The sequence below is a fragment of the Micropterus salmoides genome, unplaced genomic scaffold (assembly GCF_014851395.1).
Source record: "Micropterus salmoides isolate LMB-PRFRI ecotype aquatic unplaced genomic scaffold, ASM1485139v1 Ms_hic_scaffold_4, whole genome shotgun sequence".
NCBI classification, from domain to species: domain Eukaryota; kingdom Metazoa; phylum Chordata; class Actinopteri; order Centrarchiformes; family Centrarchidae; genus Micropterus; species Micropterus salmoides.
Genome location: NW_024043372.1, coordinates 30,907,777 through 30,924,270, shown reverse-complemented (window position 1 = coordinate 30,924,270; position 16,494 = coordinate 30,907,777). Strand labels below are relative to the sequence as shown.

At 40.5% G+C, this 16,494-nt stretch overlaps 1 protein-coding gene and 1 non-coding gene across 2 annotated transcripts in view; one reads left to right on the top strand and one right to left on the bottom strand.

Moving 5' to 3' along the window:
- The window catches only part of dnah1 (dynein, axonemal, heavy chain 1), a 38,904-nt gene that overhangs the window by 13,997 nt on the left and 8,413 nt on the right, over positions 1–16,494 (bottom strand). The window contains exons 23-58 of the mRNA XM_038696354.1: positions 16,255–16,376; positions 15,832–15,937; positions 15,557–15,736; positions 15,298–15,438; positions 14,964–15,127; positions 14,743–14,856; positions 14,468–14,656; positions 14,274–14,379; positions 13,453–13,566; positions 13,216–13,365; positions 12,835–12,921; positions 12,521–12,707; positions 12,345–12,436; positions 12,067–12,221; positions 11,791–11,968; positions 11,506–11,700; positions 11,288–11,407; positions 9,177–9,335; positions 8,970–9,071; positions 8,724–8,864; positions 8,372–8,532; positions 8,104–8,261; positions 7,745–7,918; positions 7,270–7,448; positions 6,684–6,914; positions 6,338–6,534; positions 5,726–5,861; positions 5,325–5,533; positions 5,009–5,180; positions 3,699–3,890; positions 3,483–3,593; positions 3,042–3,227; positions 2,748–2,939; positions 2,402–2,569; positions 2,084–2,275; positions 1,475–1,606 (exon numbers count right to left, since the gene is read on the bottom strand). Coding sequence (XP_038552282.1) covers positions 1,475–1,606; positions 2,084–2,275; positions 2,402–2,569; positions 2,748–2,939; positions 3,042–3,227; positions 3,483–3,593; positions 3,699–3,890; positions 5,009–5,180; positions 5,325–5,533; positions 5,726–5,861; positions 6,338–6,534; positions 6,684–6,914; positions 7,270–7,448; positions 7,745–7,918; positions 8,104–8,261; positions 8,372–8,532; positions 8,724–8,864; positions 8,970–9,071; positions 9,177–9,335; positions 11,288–11,407; positions 11,506–11,700; positions 11,791–11,968; positions 12,067–12,221; positions 12,345–12,436; positions 12,521–12,707; positions 12,835–12,921; positions 13,216–13,365; positions 13,453–13,566; positions 14,274–14,379; positions 14,468–14,656; positions 14,743–14,856; positions 14,964–15,127; positions 15,298–15,438; positions 15,557–15,736; positions 15,832–15,937; positions 16,255–16,376 — 5,592 coding nt within the window. The remainder of the gene's footprint in view (positions 1–1,474; positions 1,607–2,083; positions 2,276–2,401; positions 2,570–2,747; positions 2,940–3,041; positions 3,228–3,482; positions 3,594–3,698; positions 3,891–5,008; positions 5,181–5,324; positions 5,534–5,725; positions 5,862–6,337; positions 6,535–6,683; positions 6,915–7,269; positions 7,449–7,744; positions 7,919–8,103; positions 8,262–8,371; positions 8,533–8,723; positions 8,865–8,969; positions 9,072–9,176; positions 9,336–11,287; positions 11,408–11,505; positions 11,701–11,790; positions 11,969–12,066; positions 12,222–12,344; positions 12,437–12,520; positions 12,708–12,834; positions 12,922–13,215; positions 13,366–13,452; positions 13,567–14,273; positions 14,380–14,467; positions 14,657–14,742; positions 14,857–14,963; positions 15,128–15,297; positions 15,439–15,556; positions 15,737–15,831; positions 15,938–16,254; positions 16,377–16,494) is intronic.
- On the top strand, positions 58–130 carry trnaf-gaa. The gene has a single exon. It is a non-coding gene; the product is annotated as a tRNA-Phe (tRNA).

The following is a 16,494-nucleotide window of genomic DNA, read 5'->3' as shown; positions in this document are numbered from 1 at the left end:
GCGTTAAACTTTAGATACTGTACACTGTAGATTGTGGCACATACCCATCTTTATCAAGCCGAAATAGCTCAGTTGGGAGAGCGTTAGACTGAAGATCTAAAGGTCCCTGGTTCGATCCCGGGTTTCGGCAACAGTTGGGTCTGTGATTTGTTTTTGTTTGGTTTCCATTGTGGAAAAGTTGTACCTGTACCTGCTTCCAAGTACTTTTTTTCATAATACCTCCGTCGAGGTTCCAAGCGAGCTTAGGCGAAACTAAAATGTGGCGTGAAAACACGCCAGACTATTGATTGGTCAGAGAGCATCCTCACTATTCACTGCATCTGCATCATCATTGCGCGCGCCAGACAGAGGCCAGCAACAGAAAGTTTTATATTTTACAGTTTTCGTATGTAATTTCATCACTAAATCCACTTCTGAGAAGTTTTCAGGTGACAAATCAACTGTGTACATTTCGAATATTGACAGTTTTACGAAAAGTGATGGCGGTACAAAAATGTGCTTTAAGTTTTCGGAGTTGAGGAGCTCTGCAAGTGGCGGCGGGGGAAGCCTGCGCCAAAGGTTTAAGCACACACTCGGTGGTGGTTGTGATAAGGGTAATTGGCTTCGGGGGCTGTAAAGAGTAACATAGCTAGCTAGCTAGCTAGTCAGCTAGCTGACAGTATCAAAGTAAACAAGGGTCCTGCAATTGCGGTCCTGAAACTGCAGCCTCCGGTACTACAGCTACCTGCTACTCGCTCCAACCCGCGGGAGGAGCTCCCGAAGCCGGCCAGCCGCCCGCTCCTCTCCCACCGTCACACAGACCGCTGCAGCAACAACGGCAGAGGAAAACACAATTGTAAGGTTTTCATACCGCTTATCTGTCTTTACATTCTGAGGAATGAAACGTTTTAACTTAAATCACGAGACAGCTGTTTGGATCGCTGGTGTGTCGCATTGAACGTGACGTCGCTATGACGACAAGCTACGTAGAGGGGTGCTGTCTCTGGGTACTGTCTGCAATGGAAAACGGAGCAGGGCCCAGTAGAGTCGAGTCAAGCGAGATCAGCTGGTACTGGTAATGAAAAAGTTTTTTAATCAGTTGGTAAAAGACAAAACACCAATTCTGGGTGCTCATTAGATTCAATGTCCTAATCAAATGTATAGTTTTCATTTCCTAAGTGTAGCAGTGTTATTGTTAATTGACCCCATGTCAGTGGAGCAGTCATTCACCCATACTAAGACACAGAGCAGTAGGACTATGTACTGAATGATATATGACCATGCTTATTCCTGCTAGATAAATGTCATTAATTAAAATCTGAATCTGTGACATTTGTGTTGTTGTGACTTCTCAGGTCCCGAAGGACTGATGGATAGATACAGATTCAGTATACATTATATGATAATTAGATAGATAGATAGATGCAGTTCATTATGATGTGAAATATGTATGTAGTATATCTGACAAACGTTTGAATAGTTACAACCCACTTACAGTGAAGGGTCCCAGGTATGCTACATATCCTGCTGATAGAAGCACATCGCCTGTCACATTATTGACCATGTAATCCAGATCTTGCACTGTTTCCTTCCAACGCACCTTCTCATCTGCCAGTCCCCCCATGAGCTGGAGAAGATCAATGAAATCATCATGACAAAACTATCAATATCAAAGAAGTTAAATATGTTTTTTTTTTTTAAATCAGAATCAAATCAGAATCAGTTTTATTGACAGGTACATTTTCACATACGAGGAGTTTGCCTTGGTATAAATTGGTGCTTACAGTGCACATGAACATAAATATAAATATAAATATATAAAAAGTAAGGAGATCATTGTTAGGATCTTGATTGTTATGTCAAATATATACTGTATCTACCATGTTACCTTTTCATTATTAAAAATTATTAAACATTACATTTATGCACACTGGTTTAGGGCAACATACTGTATACAGCCTTCTAACTTTGATAGATTTGTTACTTGTATGTTTTATTCCTATGTATTTGTATCCTGTTCCTAAGCACCACCCCGTAATGCTGACTTTCCCCCGCTGGGGATTAATCATTTGTTATCTTATCTTATGTTATCCCTCCTTCTGACCTTGTCTGCTCGGACGAGGCGGGCCTCACACAGTTGATACTTGTTGTCCAGCTCGTTTTTCTTAGCCAGACAGGCCTGGTACTTGGCCTTCAAAGTGTTGATGCCAGCCTCCACCGCTGCCAGCTTTTCATTGGCATCATCCAGAATGCGCTGGGTTACCGCTAAGTCTGCCTGGGCTTCCTGGAGAGCTTGCTGTAAAAAAAAAAAAAAGAAGACATTTTTAGTGTTTAGATGACTCTCTTATTTGAAATATATGTCAGTACAGTGTCTTACATAAATAACCAAGACAGTAACTCAAATGTGGATTTCAGTTTTTACCCTTTTAGGTTCCACAGCTTTGGCCACAAAGTGATATACATGCATGGCTCGCACCCACTGGCAAATGGAGGTACAGGCTTTGGAAACCTTGGCAATGGAGGCTGGCTGGAATTCCTCATTATCTATGTAGGGCTGGACTGAACTGATCACGTTATCTGGGATGTTGTCCTGCAGAAATTGATCAGTTGCAGAAAAAGCTGCATTTAGTACATAGAATCCCAAACAGGAGATATTTCTTAAAATCAAATCTGAAAGAGACTATAATCATGTTCTGGAGAGACAAAATCAATAACATACATTAAACATACAGTGGATTGGCAATAAATCCACTAGAAATGTGCTGTACCTTATCGTACTTGAAAAGACCCTCCAGAAACTTGCCAGGATCTTGAAGCAGACCCTTACCAGGCTCCCAATAGTCATCAACCTTGGTGCCAGGCTTTTCTCCAGGTACCTTTTTGGGTTTGATGCCCTTCATAATGCACACCGCCTCAATGACCAGCCTCACCCCCTGGGGAGGTCGCTGCATGCCTCGCACCTGCGGGGAAGAAAATCATTCAGAAGTTATATTTGACGTATAAACTAACAATACAGTACTATTTGAAGATAATCTTCACCGATCATCATCAAAATCCCTGACCTCAGTGACATCATTCTTGTTGAGTGACTTGAGGCTGGCGAGCGCAGCATCCAGGGCTGGCAGAGCCTCATCCAAGTCTCTCTGGGCGTCTGCTGCGATGGCTGCTGTTAAACGGGCCTTCTCTGAAGCGTTAGCTTCCTCTGCTTTCACTGACTTCCGGGTGTCCTCGGCAACCACCGTGTCTTTCTGGGAACGTGGAGTGTAAATCAAACTCAAGGTCAATAGGTTATAAGTTATGTAAAAGGACAAACACTAAAGAGAAAGAAAAAGTTTTCACACTGATTTTCCATATTGTAGTCAATAAATTAAAAGCATACATTTTAATATTTGTATATAGAAAGGACATTATATGCAATTCATATCAGTGTTTAGATAATGTGGAGACAAACTTAAGACTTTTGCATGGCTCAAACATTTCTACCTCCATTTATTTTTCCTTACTTTGATGGTCTCCATTGTGACTTCTGTGTCCTTAGCAGCCTCCTCCAAAAGAGGTCTCATCGTCTCCAGCTCCTCCTGCATCTTACTCACATCCTTCTCTGTGCTAAGGAGCTACAGGTTGACAGAACAGAATAGGAATGCTAATTAGGCACATGTACGCAAATTGCAATAAATAAATATATCTGTTTTTGTTATTTTTCCAGTGCAGTGCCTTGCCTTGTCCAGGCCAGTCTTCATACGCTGGCGAGCACCACACAGTTCCTGCTTCTTGCGCCCAATGAGATCTGAAAAGATTTTGAGCAGTTCCAGGTAGCTCTTGGGCGTGACATAGTTGTGTCGAGAAAGCTCAGCCAGATACTCTTCACACTTCTTGGCTACTATCTGGTGGATCTTCACGCACATCAATGTCTGGAGAAGGGGATCAATTAGGGAGAGACTGTGCTTAATGAAAAGTTATTTCTGTATTTCAGATTTATTTTTTTCCTTTCCTTTCAGGCAGCCAGTAGTGTCTACTTGTGTGGCAGAAGTTCAGTCAGAGAGGCTACCTCACCTCAGCAATCCTCACACACACACACATGCTCCATAGCCATCTTTCCAATCAATTTACACTATTTCCTTTCCAAACAATGCATTTCTCTTTCTTATGTCTGAACCATTTTTTGTCTGGTTACTCACCAATCATTTAACCAATCTGTTTGTTTTCACATGGCCACTTTTTTTGATATTATTTTTATATATTTTTTGGATGAATCTTTCTGCATTATTTGATCGTCACAGTACAGAGAGACAGACAGCAAAGAGCCTGGGCTGTATTCGAACCCAGGCCCCTGTGTTAAGGACTCAGGCTTGACATATGGTTTGCGCTCTACCAGGTGAGCTGCCAGGGCGCCCCTTATAGCCACTCTTGATTTATAAATTCATATACAAGAATATGTACATGACATATTCTCATCATCATATTGGCTAGGAAATGGGGCTCACAGCCTCTGTTACCTTAATTAAAGTGCAGATTTTTTCAATTATTACATGTGTGTGGTGGGGTTTAGACCAAAATGATCATTATTAAATGGCAGCCAATCTGCTGTATCAAGCTAGTCTCCCCTGAACTGCATTACGACACAGTTAGCTAATAATATTGTTCACAAGCATGTTAATGTTGACAGTGATTGACTGCCTTTCTCAAGCAAGTTGTGACCCAACTGTGTACTCATCATAAGTCTATGCTATCTTATATCCCATCTCTTTACCTAAGAGAAACCAAACATGGGCTCAGAGTGATACGATGAAATGGAAATATAAAATCATAAGCCTGTCTCAAAATTACTGTACAGAGATTTTATACTATGTAACATTTAGCTTTCTGACACACTTGTTTCGTGGAGAGGATAAGTTTGTTTCTACATATGGTTATTTATAGTACAATAATTTTCAATGTATGGTCCTTCCTTCTTTGGTAGTGTTATTTTAAACCTTCATTCCATGAAAGCTCTCTGACACACACAAGCACACACACACATGATCCTCACCAGCCCCCTCATGACTGTTGGGCTGGCTTCTAGATCAGGCAGCTCATTAAGAAACGATGTGGCCACAGCCTGCAGAGCCTCCTCTGGCCAGGCGCTGAACCAGTCTATGGTACAACATGTCACTAGTGAGGGAAACTGCCTCAGCCGTGCACGAAACACCTCACCAATAGGACTGCAGAGGAAGAAATGAAGAAGAGAGGTATGAGTAGGGGAAAGGGAGAAAGGAGTAAGTGTATAAGAAGATAATGGGCAAACTTTCTGCACTTCTTTTAATTTGCTTTTGACCATGTGAACAAAACTTTGTACAATTACTAACCTCATGCAGAGTACAGTGTGAATGTTGCTGCGGACCCTCCTGATGTAGGCAGCCATTAGGTTGGCTTTAGTTGGCTGTTGGCCCAGGTCTTGCACCACTGGCTTCATGGTTGTCAGAATGCGCTCCTGCTCGTCTGCTGCATACAGGTTGGGAACATCCCCAGAGTTCAAAATGTTGTTGATATCCTCCAGGAATGACTCACTCTTAATCTGGGGGATCAACACATAGGTACATTTCTTCTTGAGTACATTTCTTCCATGTCTTCTGGAGAGAACTGCAATAAATTGTGTTATACATTACATACTTTAAATCATTTAGACTTAAATTTTCGTTTATGCCCTAATTCAAATGGCCTTAAAAGACAACTAACAAAATTCCTACCATGTACTACGACTGTTTACCTGCGTGTCTACAAAGAGGAAGGTGATCTGCTGGTTCTGAAGGCCAGCCTTCAGCATGATGCTTTTAATATCTTCTCTCCACTCTGCCTGACCGTAGTTCTTAGCCAGTTCAATCTGGAAACACTCATATTCTGACCTGAATATTGACAAACACACTATGAGGACTAGGCCACAAGATAATTCAAGGACCACACTGGTGTTCCTGCATGTTTCAACACAGTAAACAATAGTAAAACGCGTATACTTTCAAATGTTGTACATTTTAAAAACAGGCCCTGCTTGTACCCGAACTATCACTCAATATTCGATAAGTAATGCAACTTTGACATAAATAAATGTAACCATATGTTGATTCTTAAGTGTTACTGTTAATTAGCTCATGTTATCTCATCTCATTCAGATTTTTATACTGTGCTGAAATTAATGCAAACAAACAGCTTTCTATAAAGTAGCCAATCCAAACATCAGGTCAGCAGTTAACAGAACAGTATAGAAAACATGCAAAAATCAGCAGTGATCCTTGAAAAAGCAGATATTTGGACAAAAAACTGCATCATGAAAACTGTATTCAGCCCGCTGGCATGGGACTTGCACAAAGAATGGGAATCTCACATATGTGAGGCCAGCTTAGTGAGTGACTGGCGCCCGCTCCCACCCACTCCAAGCAGCAGGGCATTGCCCAGGGGCTGGCGCAAGATGCGGCTGATACGGCACACATGCTCAATGGCGTCCATGAAGAGCACCAGCTTCATCTTGGTGGTACTGATCTGGTTATAGTCTTCCATGGATTCCTCCATCACTTTCCCCAGCTAGAAGATATATTATAGAGGTAAAAAAAGTCAACCATTTTGGTGTTAGGTATACACAGCGGTAAAAACTACCCATAAGCCAACTGGTCTGCTGTTTAGAAAAATAAAAAACATACCTTAATATTAACATCCTGGTTGGCACCACTCACCTTATCCTTGTCTTCGATGAGTGTGTAGACTTTGCGGTCAGCTCCAGGAATCATGAAATCTCCATACAAAACAGGTTGGCAGGGCACAACCTCTTCAAAGCTGCAGTCAAACTCCTGAATGCAATCTTTCAGGAGCCCATTGAACCAGTCCCTGTCCTCAGCACACACTAGTCGGTCCTGGAAAACCCGGCAGCTTTCGTGGTACCACAGCCGCAGCAGCTGCAATGTGTCCTACAATCACCAAAGTAATGCTACTTTTACATTGGGGATTTTGAGATATACCTTTCAGTCCTCCAATATTTCTCCTTAGCTGAACATCATCTTACATGGTTATTCTATTTTTTGCATCTACTGTCAGGGGGACATAAGCCATACAGTACACTGCTTATATTACTACAACTGTTGCTTCTATTGGTTTTATAAATTGAATTTCCACAGTTAACACTTCCACACTTATCCCGCTGTGGGACCCATTGCAAGTACCTAATGGATCAAGTGACTAACCCTGAAAGGATATTCCAACAATCTATTTTATAATAGAGACGCGATTATATCAAATTCATTTGATTCTGTTGGATCAGACTACCTCTATCATTTCAGCCTCAGCCATGAGGATGCCCTGGAAGACTTTGGACAGGTCTCTTAGGTTGAAGGTGTAATGGGACTTGGCTGGAGTTGGGAGGAGCTCAGAGGTAATGGTAGAGTAGACTCGGATAGTAGCGTCTACAATAGACTCATTCAGCGGCTGGATTGCTGGCACAGGTTCTGAAGAAAAACAGCAGGAGCAAATTGATAACAGTAAAACATGAAAATCATGTGAAAATCGAAATACTGTGGGATTTTGAGAGAACGCTTTATCAGAAGACATTTCCGCAAGCTTTGGTCAACATTTGCTGCTTTTAAATGTGTTCGATGAATAAAGTGACTTCAATTGACAATTATTCAGACAAGTGTTTCGTATCTTCTTACATCCTATAAGCTACAATAACTTATACTGAGTATTAAATTACATTTAACCTGTCCTACCAGTAAATTCAAACACATGAGCAGCCCCAACTCACCCATCCAACTGCCCAGAATGGTGGAGAAAATAGTTTTCTTGCTGGCGTCCTCCATTTCAGTGAAGGACAGAAAGTTGAAGTGGCGTGTGAGGCGCTGGGTGATGGGATTCCGGCCTCCACCTGGGGGTCCCATGGCGCAGGCAAAATTGATGTCCACTATATGCTTGAAAGTCCCTGTGGAAAAAGAACAGGGAGCTAATGAGATATTTCACATTTCTGAAGAAACAGTAACAATTAATATTTTAAACATAAAAAAACAATCTAGAGCAATGTACTGTTCAATCAAGACTCAACATTGAATATTAACAACTTAAAGGAGCAGCAGTGCGGAGTTAGGAAAAGTCCTCCAATATTCTCACCTATCTGTTTCCTGTCGTACCAGCCTCCATGGTCCATCCACTGCCTCAGCAGTTCAATAGGAGGCTGAGCACCATAAGTCTCCAACATGGGCATGTTCAGGTCATCAATGAAGAAAATGAAGTACTTCCCTATTGGAGGTGCAAATACACCTTTCCGCCTGACGCACAGGCACAAGCATTATTGAAATGGTGAGTCCCAAACATATTGTTGTATTGTAAATAATGTGTAGTTGGATGGACTATGTACTGTATATTAGAGCAAGTATACCTTTTGTCAAGTTTACTGTCAATGTAATCTTGAGTCTGGTTGGCTGAGGTGCGAGCAGAGAACATGAGGAAGTGTGTGATGTATTCAGTAGGCATGTTCTTCAACAGCTTGTCTGACATGGTCAGTGTTTTTCCTGTGCCAGTTGGCCCAATACAGAGCACCTGGATCACACACACAGACAAACATACATTTAATCTAATAATGCCTTTTAAGGGGAATGAAAACATTTAAATGTAAAGCATTTATTAAATGAATAAGTGTTTGAGAATAAAATGTTATCAGTTTGATACAGTTGTGACCTTTTTTTCAAAACATTTCAAACAAAATTATTTGTGGACAAACAAATACTTACAGGTTTCTTATTGGTCAAAAGCATATCCATGAGGAATGACATTCTCACTGTGTCAGCAGTGGGAACGATGATGTCAGCATAATTTGTCTCTGGGGTGATTACAATGCTTGTTGTGGATTTCATCCAGGTGACCCACTGGACCTAGAGTACAGGCAAAAAGATAATATAATGAAATGCAAAAATTCATCTGATGGTCTTGGCCATATGAAAAATCTGTGTGATGTATCTTATGTATCATCTATTTACTTTTCTTTCCTCTTCTTCATCTTCCTCCTCGAAGTTACTAATCCCTGCATCATCAAGCCTGTAGTCATACACCAGAGCCTCCTCTGGAAAACATAAATGGATCTGAAGGACAAACACATTTACGTTAATCAAAATCTACCTCAAAAATGATTAAGCTATCGATAAAGATTTGATATGGGGGCACTAAAGCAGAGATGGTGACATGACCTTTTCTTCTGCCATTTTATTCTTGAGCCAGGCACTGAAGCGCTTACAGCTTGCTGCATCTGCTGTGCCTCCCACACTCCAAACCAGAGAGAAAAAGAACCAGGGCTCGATCAGCTCATTCAGACGATCCAATTTCTTTTGGGGCGGTGGCCTTTTATCCTACAAGATGATACAGGATAGGTGAGGGGGTTTCAAAAAAGAGTTTTTCATCAACTGGTAAAATCAGTACCTTACTGCACATTCATTAATGCCCACAATGTTGTTGTTGGAATGCAATGCAATGCAGGTATAGACTGAAGTAACATGACTGCACATTGTTCACTGCAGTGGAACAGGTTATATTATACCACACTTGACAATAGTGATGAATATGATAATAATACATTCATTTTAAGACTGGGCACCTATTATTATTATTATTATTATTATTATTATTATTATTTTGAAAGTTTGTTGCCGACTGACTCTGAATACAAATGGAGTCCGGAGGGAGGCTTCGGCAGACTAGGCTATGCTGGATGCAGTGTGTGGGAGAAGTAGGTAAACAAAAGCAAGACAAGCGATCAAATGCCATAGCGAAGTGGATAGCTACACACTGCATGCTGATTAATATTGAGATGCCCTGACTGACAGGCGAATTGACCGACTGACTGTCACTTTGTTCACCTGTGTTTCCCGCACCGCAGTTACTAATTTTTTTATAAGAATTTAGACACGGTTTAGTGGAACAATCTTTGGTTGAACTGCATTATTTGATTAACTTTTGGTGCTGGCATGAACTTCTGCTGGACATTTTGTTTTCTCCCTCCTTGATTGTGCAAGGAGCTGAACTTGGAGTCTTTTTGTTTATTTCTGATTGTTTTATTGACTGTTGGGTTTATTGTTGAAATATTGCTGACAGTATATTTTCTTGATTGACACCAAAATGGATTTCTGTGTGTGGGACTGAAACGTGTCATATTTACTTTTGAGGGTATACTGTCATATTACAAATATCCTTTGTGGGTGGGAACCCTGGCTGGCGCCCAAGTAAAAATACAAATATGGAAAAGTTGTTGTGTTTCTATATAAAAAAAACACCACACTCCAGGGTTGCTCTTTACTCCTGTGAACAGAGTAAACAGCAGGCGCCCTATGGATAGTAACCATAGCATTGCTGTAGTACACAGCTGTAATTTAAAATTATACATAACTTCACCTGATAGGCCTTTGTCTAGTGTTGTGGGGATGCTATGCCATTCGAATTCCCTCGTGTTGATGTCCTATTTAGTAAACAGTAACAGATTCTGGAAACTCACAAACAGCGAGGATCAGTCTCTCTTCCAATGATTTGTGCTGCGCGTCGCGTACAAAAATTTCAAGACAATTCAACTTCAGCAGCGGCCGCGCATGTGCGTGAGGCGACCACTTTACCTCACTGTAACAGGGACGCTTGCTACTGAACATAGACTGTTTGCTGCTCCCTGATAAAAGAAAAATGTTTCTGTTGATACCTGTTCAGAAAAAACAGAAAACAGATTTTTGTTAACCGGTTGCTCAGAAGGTGCCTGTTATGATGTTATGATCGTGGCTCTGGACTCTGATGGTAACTTATTTTAACAAGTTAAATAAAAGGAATGCCCTGGCAGTGGCAAATAGCTTTTGTTTAATATATTATATTATATAATATATATAAGTTGAGATTTACAAGAAATATTTTATTACTACTGTGTAAAGGGAATACTGCTGGTAAAAAGCACCTTATTTGTTCAGTGTTTGCAAACCACATGTTATTGCACTTTTGTCTATATAGCAGTACATTTAAATTACAAGTGCACAATACACTACTTTAGAATTCATTATTCAATTTTGTGCATTAACCGCAGAAAATCATGCAATTAATCGCGATTAACACCATTGCCCAGCACTAATTCATTTATATAATAATTTATATTATATATAATTATCAATAAAGATAGGTCAAAAGCTTATTTCTTAAAGTAGTTTGTACAGCTTCCCTAAAGCACTCAATATTTACCAGTGTTCTAGTTGCTCCAAACAGCAGATTTACACAGAAATCCATTTATATTAATTTAATAGGAGTTATTCTAATACAGAGAAGCTGCACGCACCTTTTTAATGTCGAATGGATTAAAGAAGCAGTCCATAAGTTTAAGGAGACTACAGGTAAGGTTGCTGTCCAGGGATGCAATGACCTCCTTTACTGATGAACGGACAAATGTGATGGAGTCCTGTGTAAAAGTACAAAAAAATAAAAACAAAAGCAGTACATTGTTAATAATCTCTTTTGTTCCCTGCTGGTCTCTTTAAGTTATGTCTCCTCTCTTACCTGCAGGAACCTGGCAAACAGGGAGCGAAGCTGCTCTGTGTACTGCTTCAGGGCTTCAGGGACCTTCTTCAGCCAGCACTCTGTGAAAGGGCTGAGGCCTAGAATACTGGGCTCAAGGTAGACCATACCGCAGCGAGACACGGTGGCTGGAGATGCCACCGCCAAGTCTTGAACCTCAAACATCATGGTCATCACCTGCAGAAGGAAGACACAAAACATTTGTATGTACATGTAACAGAAGACAACACAGGGACAAAAATGAAGACTGTGAAAACGTAACCTCACATCAGTGAGCTTGATGATTTCACCAGAGCTAAGGCACAGTTTTTTGTTGTCATCCAGCACAGTGTTCATGTTCTCAATCCATACAGCATCCACTGGCCCATCAAACATATACCACTTTTTGTCATTGTCCATGGATGATGCACCTCCACGGATAAGAGATGAGAGGATACCATCTGTCCTATAGGGTTGGAGAAAAGAGCAAATTTGTGTGTATAGCGTAAAGTCAGATTTTTTTTCTTTTGTTCTGTAGTTTGTGTGAAACAAAGTATCACTTACCACTCGTGTGTGAGCAAGTCAAACTCCCCGTACAGCTGTCCCATGGTGATAGACTTGGGGTTGAGGACATATGTATGAACTGCCTCATACACACCCCCACTCACAGAGGGCTGGCCCTTCAGAGCTGTTACTGCTGCACCTAGTATCTCATAACACTAACACACACAACAGTAATACTTACAGACAAGACTCTATACTGCACAGCAAAAAGCTTTTTCAATTTTGGAGAACTGTAAATAAAACTGCAAACAAAATATAGTGACTAGTAGAAGACTCACCTTGGTTTTACCGGATCCAGCGGGTCCCACCAACATCAGACCATGTCTCACCACAGTGGTCTCATACAGCTGAATACACTTATTGATATACCCTGCGATAACCACAATATTGTCATCTACTCATCCTAAAAATACAGGAAGCTGTAAATCTGAAAAGAAATGCGTCGTGCACTAACCATCCACATCTTTGAGGTTCTTCTGACTGCAGACATTACGCATGGACTCTTCGAGTGTGCCGTAGTTGATTGGCTCTTGTTTTGTTTTAGGGAAAAGATCGGACACAATACCGTTGAAGAGCTTCAGGTCGTCCTGTAAAAACTTTGGCACATTGACATCTTGAATGGCCCGCAGACAGATCAGCTCCTGGGAGACAGTGAGATGGAAGAAGAATAAGATAATAAAATACAGTTCTTTTTTAAACTCCATTCAAAAATAGTGTCATGTTTTATTATACTTTATTTCCATCATAAATAAAAGATACATTTCTGACCTCGTTCATGTCTGGATGTTCTCGCTTCAGGTTTCCAGCAGCTGAGATCACAGTCTTCACAGCTCTCATACCAAAATCATAATGATCCTTCATATAAACATGAGCAAAAGTCAGCACATCTTTATATCTTTGCTATTCTTATAGACACACACATAGATACATATCTGTCCGTCTTCTCACGAATATGTTAACTATGTAACTGTGTGTTGTATGCCAATATCTTTAAATATCTCATCTCAATATCAATATCAGTTTAACTTACTTTTTCAATATCTTATACACCCACTTTCCCGGACAAATAGCACATTTTCTTGTCAGACAGAAATGTATGTGGAGATTAAACTGATTCTAATTCTGATCTCATCTGAATTCATACAGTACCTGACAGCTAAGCTGTTCAGAGGAGAGCTTGAAAGTGGTTGTGATCTTCTTGGAGAGGGCTTTGGCATCACTGAAGCCAAATGAGTACAAGGAGATCTCAGCTATCATAGCATAGTCAGGTACCATCATGGCCACAGGACGAAACAGGGCCTGTAGACATAATCTCACTTGCTGAACCGCATCTGCTTATACTGAGTGTTATATACAGTTACTTAAAATGAAATGATCCTTTCAAACCTTGAGATTGTCAGGCAGTTCAGTGCGCCCGGCGTAACCGGGATTCATAGTGATGAAGACAGCGCAAGAAGGGACAAGAGGGATCTCTGTTCCCTCAAACACAAACCGTTCTGCCTAAAAATAATTATTTTAGAAATATTTACATAAGAAAAAAAATCTAATTCTTTACTTATATAAAAACAATATATACATTTCAAATACATCTCAATTAAAAGTTCTTCCAAAAAATAGCTAAATTAGTCACTGACTACAGAACCTTCTATATTGGCAAGTTGAGTAATCTTTTAAATAGAAAAAAAAAAAGCATTTTAAGATATATAAAACATTATTCTGTAATCCAACTATAGTAAAAACTAGTAAATGTTTTTACTAATATCACAGAATGTAACAACTTTCTTTGTTATTTTTCCTGACACATCAGCCTCCAAATATAGCAGAGGACAACGTAACGTAACACGTAAACGTAGAATATTTGTCATTTTATAGCAATACAAAACGTGGGATGCATTATTTACATATGTGTATATGTATACCTGTGTTGGTTTTCACATAACATTAAACAGCATTGCTTACAAGTCTCTGGATGGATCCAGGAGGTGAGGTGGATTCAACTCAAATTTATCTAACATGTCAAATTTATTAAAGCATAACACTTTCAAACATCTTTGTTCTTTCTTAAAATGCAGTAGGAAGGATAGTGCAACATATTCACACAAAATGGAAATACTCACTGTACTTATGCACAGTATTTGTACTCAAGTACTCTGTTTATAAGAACAGTGGATATAAACATGTGAATTTCTAGTGAATCAGCTTCTTACCCTTTGCTGCTGGGCCTTTTGTATAGTAGTGATCTGCTGTGCCACCACAGACAGCACTTCCACATCAATACGATTAAACTCATCAAAGCATGCCCAGGCCCCTGAGCTGCAAAATGCAATATGAATGTGATTGATGGAAGATTTGTGATATTTAACAGCAAAACTGACATCACACTTCAGTGAGTGCCTCTCACCTGGCCAGTCCTTTAAGAAACTTTCCCATAGCAATAAAGTCCAGCTGATCAGAGCAGTTGAAAACAACTGTCTGAATAGCCAGAGCCTTCCCCAGATCTTTAGTGGTTTCTGTCTTTCCTGTCCCTGCTGGACCTGCAGGAGCGCCTCCAAACTTCAGGTGAAGAGCTCCTGTTAGGGTCAGGTAGCATCTGAAAGAGGCAGGAAGAGGTGTATTCCAAAGAGTATATGGCATTTAAGAAAAAACAGAGTGGACAATATTAGACTTAACAAGTACCTGTCAGTGAGCGGGGTGATGACCAAACGTCCGGAGTTACCTAGGTACTCATATCCATACAAAAACTCTGCATTCACTGCACGGATGTACAAGTCACCATTTGCCCAGTAATATCTACAAAGAGTATCAGATCTTTATCACACTCATTCTGCACAAATAGTATACAGTGACAGAAGTAAAAAACTAAAAGAAAATACAGAAAAACAAAACAGACAGATAACCTGAGCTGGCTGATCCACTCAAAGTCATTTATGCTTGAGACCTCCTGCTCGACTAGTTTGGCCACAACGTCTTTAGCATGGACCTCTATGACAATAAGGGCAGACAGCACAGCTCGTTGCATCTTAGACAGACGTCCTCTCACCAGGTGCACCAAGTCACCCAACTTCAGAAATAAAAAAGGAAAATTTTAAGAATGTCAGTGTATTGTACTGCGCACAATGCTCAGTGCAAATGTGAGTAACACATAATGAATGTGTTTACTTTTCCACAAATTATGGCTATTTAAAAAGTTATTTAGTTTGAATATTGACCAGTCTAATACCAAATCTACACCTGTGTCTGTAGTTGGGGATAAAGGCCATTGGCCAAATTTCCCTGCTCCAAGGCCTCAGACACCTCAGAAGTCCAGAAGACCTGACAGCCAGCTATCACCACTTGACCAGGCCACGATAACACCCACTCTACACGAGGTTGCTGAGGAGTCAAGAGAGCAAAAACAGGACAACTTGAATATGCCTCACCTCAAAATTGTACAAACAACAGATAGAAGAGTAGAAAGCACATCATCAAAGTGAGAGTCAGGGTCGCAGACCTCAGGGTAGACTTTGAGTGAGCGGTCAATGTAATCCCTCAATGTGGCCTTCATAGATTTCTCGACATCCCTGAGCCAGTCCTCCACATTTCCAGTAGGCCACACTGGCAGGAACAGCTTCACCTCCTCCCCTTCTCCAGAGTACATATGTGTGATCTGTAGATCTGACTGGAATTGAAGCTGAGAACCAACAGAAGTCTCAGTCGCATGTGGTATGCATGTTGTATTTTCAGTAATATATATGAAGAGTACAAAAACAACCGGCCAGAACAAACCCGTGCGATGTTCTCAAAGCATTTGCGCAGGTGCGGTTGTACAGCAGTAGGATCTTTGGTCTGGGACAGAATCTCCAGGAGCTCATCATCTGACAGGAAGTAAAACCTACAAAGAAATATTCACTGTATAGTACACTGTACCAAGTCTGTGTAATGAAAAACTCATTTCTGGCTATAAATCAACCACAGATCACTAACTATGTGATTGATGATTATTGTTGATTCAAGTAGCCTTTAATTTTTCAAAATATTTACTTGTTTCCCTGTTAGTACCCGGCTTTCCCATGTATAACAACCAAAGCAAGTTTCTCTGGCCACTCACTGTTGTTAAGGTGGTGGTATCATATGAAATGTTAATCCATTATTTACACCATTGGAAATTGAGAGCTAGGGGAATCTCAGGACTCTTTCAGTGAGGCTTACCGAGGGAAGGAGCCTCGTTTTGTCTCCAAGTACTCACTGAGGCCCTTCTGCACCTGTTCCAACAGTGCGTTGCACTCCTTTAGTTTGTCTAGTAGACGAGCATCTGGACACAGCTCAATCACCTAGAGATAAATGCAGAAACACATGTGAACAGTTTTCAAAAAACAAATGAGCATCATTATCATCTAGCTCAGATCTCTGTTTAAAAACAACACCTTTCCGTGTTGTGGTAGCTCTGAC